This window comes from Cicer arietinum, chromosome 7, assembly GCF_000331145.2.
Source record: "Cicer arietinum cultivar CDC Frontier isolate Library 1 chromosome 7, Cicar.CDCFrontier_v2.0, whole genome shotgun sequence".
In the NCBI taxonomy this organism is placed as follows: domain Eukaryota; kingdom Viridiplantae; phylum Streptophyta; class Magnoliopsida; order Fabales; family Fabaceae; genus Cicer; species Cicer arietinum.
Window position 1 is genome coordinate 24994607 of NC_021166.2, and position 3883 is coordinate 24998489.

The 3883-nt window shown below is 31.8% G+C and overlaps 1 protein-coding gene across 1 annotated transcript in view; it reads right to left on the reverse strand.

Annotated features, from left to right (window-relative positions):
- The window catches only part of LOC101502501 (uncharacterized), a 3958-nt gene extending 1736 nt beyond the window's left edge, over positions 1-2222 (reverse strand). Inside the window, exons 1-2 of the mRNA XM_004509869.4 lie at positions 1737-2222; positions 5-1351 (exon numbers count right to left, since the gene is read on the reverse strand). Coding sequence (XP_004509926.1) covers positions 5-1351; positions 1737-2066 — 1677 coding nt within the window. The 5' untranslated portion in view covers positions 2067-2222. The remainder of the gene's footprint in view (positions 1-4; positions 1352-1736) is intronic.
- Positions 2223-3883: the final 1661 nt, after the last annotated feature.

Here is a 3883-nt window from a genome sequence, read left to right on the forward strand (position 1 = left end):
CAGGAATTTCAGATATACCAGCCTGGTCTTTTATCTCAGAGTGTGCAATGCTACTGGAAGGATTTTGTGAAATGGCTGAACTCGTAAAATCATTCCATGCATCAAATGAATTAGTAACTTCATTAGTAGTCATAATACCAGCTGCCTTGTTGTTGCTCCCCTGCCATGGGTCATTTTGCATCCAGTCAAAATTACTAGATGAACCAACAGCACTTTCTGCAATATTTGTATTATTAGGATCTTCATTCTTTTCAAATTTCCCAGTCTGGTCAGTTATCTCGGAATTGGAAACACTGTGGGAAGAATATTGTGTAGTGGCTGAGCCAGTGAAATCATTCCATGCATCAAATGAATCAGCAGCTTCATCAGTACTGACATTATCGGTTGTCTTGTTATTATTATCTTGTTGTTGGTCATCTTCCATCCAGTCAAAGTCCCTGTTAGAAGAACTATTAGCACCCTCTGCTGTTTTCATATCAGACAGATCTGCAGAAAATTCCAAATTTCCAGTCTGGGCAGTTATCTTTGAGCTGGAAATAATACCAGAAGGATCTTGTGTTCTAACTGAGCCAGTAAAATCATTCCATGAATCATCTTCTTCATCGGCAGCCACAATATCAGGTATCTTGGTGTCACTCATTTGCCATTGATCATCTTGCATCCAGTCCAAATTTCTATTTGAAGAACCATTGTCAATTTCTGCTGTTTTTGTATTATGAAAATCCATGGTCGTTTCCGACTTCCCAGAATGGCCATCTATCTTTGAGTCAGAAGTTCTGAATCTATCACCCTGAAACCAATCATCTTCACTGGATGCTGAAGGATTGAAATCATCATTCTTCTTTACACCAACAGAATCTTTACCATATATAGATACTGTATCCAATTCAACTTTAGAATGATCGACCGACTTCGACTCAACGTGAACAGGACCAGAACTAGCAGACTTGAAGTTGGCCTCCCAACCCGAAAAGGAATCACCACTCTGATCTTCTACAGACCATCCTGATGCCTCCGAAGCTTGGACATTCTGAAACAAACTAAGATTCTCATTAGCTTGGAAATTGTTTTCTGAAGCAGCACCTACGTGTTTTTCAGCGGTCGAATTCTCCTCAGACACATTGGAATCAGATTCCCTCCGATCGAAAAAACAATCAAGATCAACACCAGCCAAATCCAATGAACTTTCCCCCAGAAGTGCTGCCGAATCTGAGTTACTCGACAGAATTCTCTCAGCCTCAGAAGGCCATCGAATTTCCAAATCTAGTAGTTCAGATAACGGAATCTCATCTTTTAACTCACTCCTTGCTCTATTTGATGCATGTTCTTCCACCACTGGTACCACCATCTCCTGCAAAGAAATTCGTTCAGTGTTAACATAACGAAAGTCGAACAAAAAATCATTGTGTTCAGTGTTTCTGGAAATGCATTCTCGATAGTTAGCTTCCATCTTCTCACTATTACAATTAAAAAGGAAAATTCACAATCAAATTTCATCCCAGTCACTCACATACAAAGTAAATAAAATCTGAAAATGTTGTTAGAAAGTAAGTGGATTCTTAGCATAACCACATATTTTTTTGCATCACAAAGAAAATGAAAAATAGCGAAAAGTAAATTAAAATAACACATCACATTCCAAATTTCCAACATTAAGGGAATCAATTTCAATTTGAAATGATCGAATCAAAACAAAAAAATATAAGAAGGTAATGTAACGGTGATATTAATAATACCGATCCATCAAGTTGAAGGGATTCGAGCAACCAATGATACCCGAGAGAGTTCTTAAATTTGATAGGTTCGGGAGGAAGGTCTTTGTGAGGATTTGTGCCGCAAAAGACGCAGATGAAGGACTGGACGCCACGGAGGAGTCTGCCATTGCAATTCTTACAGCGGAGGTAAGGTGCTGAGGGATCGAGTTTGGAGACAGTTTCTGCGACGGAAGTTAGCTTCGGGAGGGGGAGATTTTCGTCTTTCTCCGGTTGGTACCAGGAGAGGTTGGCCTCTTTGCGTAGCAGGATCTGTAACTGCTTTATCTGATCCAGTGGTATCTCGAACGCCATTGTTAGGGTTTCGCGTATCGAATTTGGTTCAGTGTTACGATTCTCTCCTTCCGTCGTCGATAAAGAAGTTCAGTCACCGGTGACACTACTATTGGATTAGATCAGAAATGATAAATGAGTTTTTCTCGTTTTTTATTTTTTTTATTTTTATTTTTTTATATATATATACACTCTAGTTTTCTCTTCATACAAAAACAAAAACAAAAAAAGAAAACTACTTTTCTAAACCATTTATAGCAATAAAATAATTATTTTGGTAGTTGGAAGTAAAGAGGTTCACACTATTTAATGTTTGTTCTAAATTATAATAAGATAAAATCAAGTTGGAAATTAAAATTATTATCGCTTTCAAGTATTAATTCAATTACGGTACATATCATTTTAATAATTATTATAGTTTTTTTTATCAATTTATAATATTAATTTTTTTATTTTAAAAATTCATATAATTTTAAATAATTTAATATATTTTAAATAATTTTATTAAATAAAATTATTGATTAATTTTATTTTCAAGAATTTAAAAAGGATAAAAAATTTATCTTACTCTTTTGTAAATTATTATTTTAAAAACTGTTTTGATTTTTTCTTTTAAAACATGAAAATAAAATGGAGAAAAAATCACGGAAATTCACTATTTTCGCAGTTTCATAAATAAATAAATAGATTATATTAAATCTTTAAACGGGAGGCTCATGCAGTGACGCGGACAAATGGAGTTGCTTTACCGTTATCTCCTATTTTTACCGCACACTCAGTTTTAGCCATAACATATATTTTAATGTTTTTATTCTTATATACGTATTGATTATTAATTAATTAATTGCAAGTGTTGATTGGAAAAATAATTTCATTTGTTAAATTTAAAAAGTAATTTTATATCGGCATCTAATATGAATTTAATATTTATATATTACCGATATATAATTGTTTTATACTCTCATCGAATGAAAAAACATTATTTTATATTTCTTTCAAAAATAACTAAAATATATATTATTGAACTTTAGTGTAAAATTAATTTAAACGAACAATATATATTCTTTTTTTCTATTTATTTTCCTTTGAAGATAAGATATTAAAAGAGAATAATTAAAGAAAATTAAGTACATGTTAAACAAGTTTCATGTCTTTTACTTTTTAAAATATATATTCAAAATAAATTTAAGAAACAAAAATAAAATAATATCAAACAAAATTTTAAGTTTCTAATCTCTAAAACAATTTTAAAAATTAGGATTACCATACAGATTTGTTTTAAAAAATAATTCTTAAAAATAATTTTGATTCTTATTTTATTCAGATTGATTTTGTAAATTTTTCAATTTGATATTGCTCATATTTTTGTTCAGGTTCAGTTTGAAAACACTACGCAAAAAATGACATTTTATAGCGCGTCTGTTATAGCGCTTATTAAATACAAGCGCTGTTGTATGATATTTTAAAAATAACGGAGGATACAACAGCGCTTTTTTGACAAGCACTGTAAAAAACTTTGATTTCACATAATTAAAGGACCTATTAGAACGCTTTTTGAAAAAGCGCTGTAAAAAGGTTTTTAAAAAAAAATAAGGAGGTCTTTTACAGCGCTTTTGGACAAGCGCTTTAAAAAGTCTGTAAAAAAGCATTGTAATATACTTTCAAAAAATAAAATAAGGAGGTCTTTTACAGCGCTCTTTAAAAAAGCGCTGTAATAGGCTTTTAAAAGTAAAATAAGGAGGTCTTTTACAGCGCTCTTTAAAAAAAGCGCTGTAATAGGCTTTTAAAAAAAAAATAAGAAGGTATTTTACAGCGCTTTTTAAAAAAAGCGCTGTAAT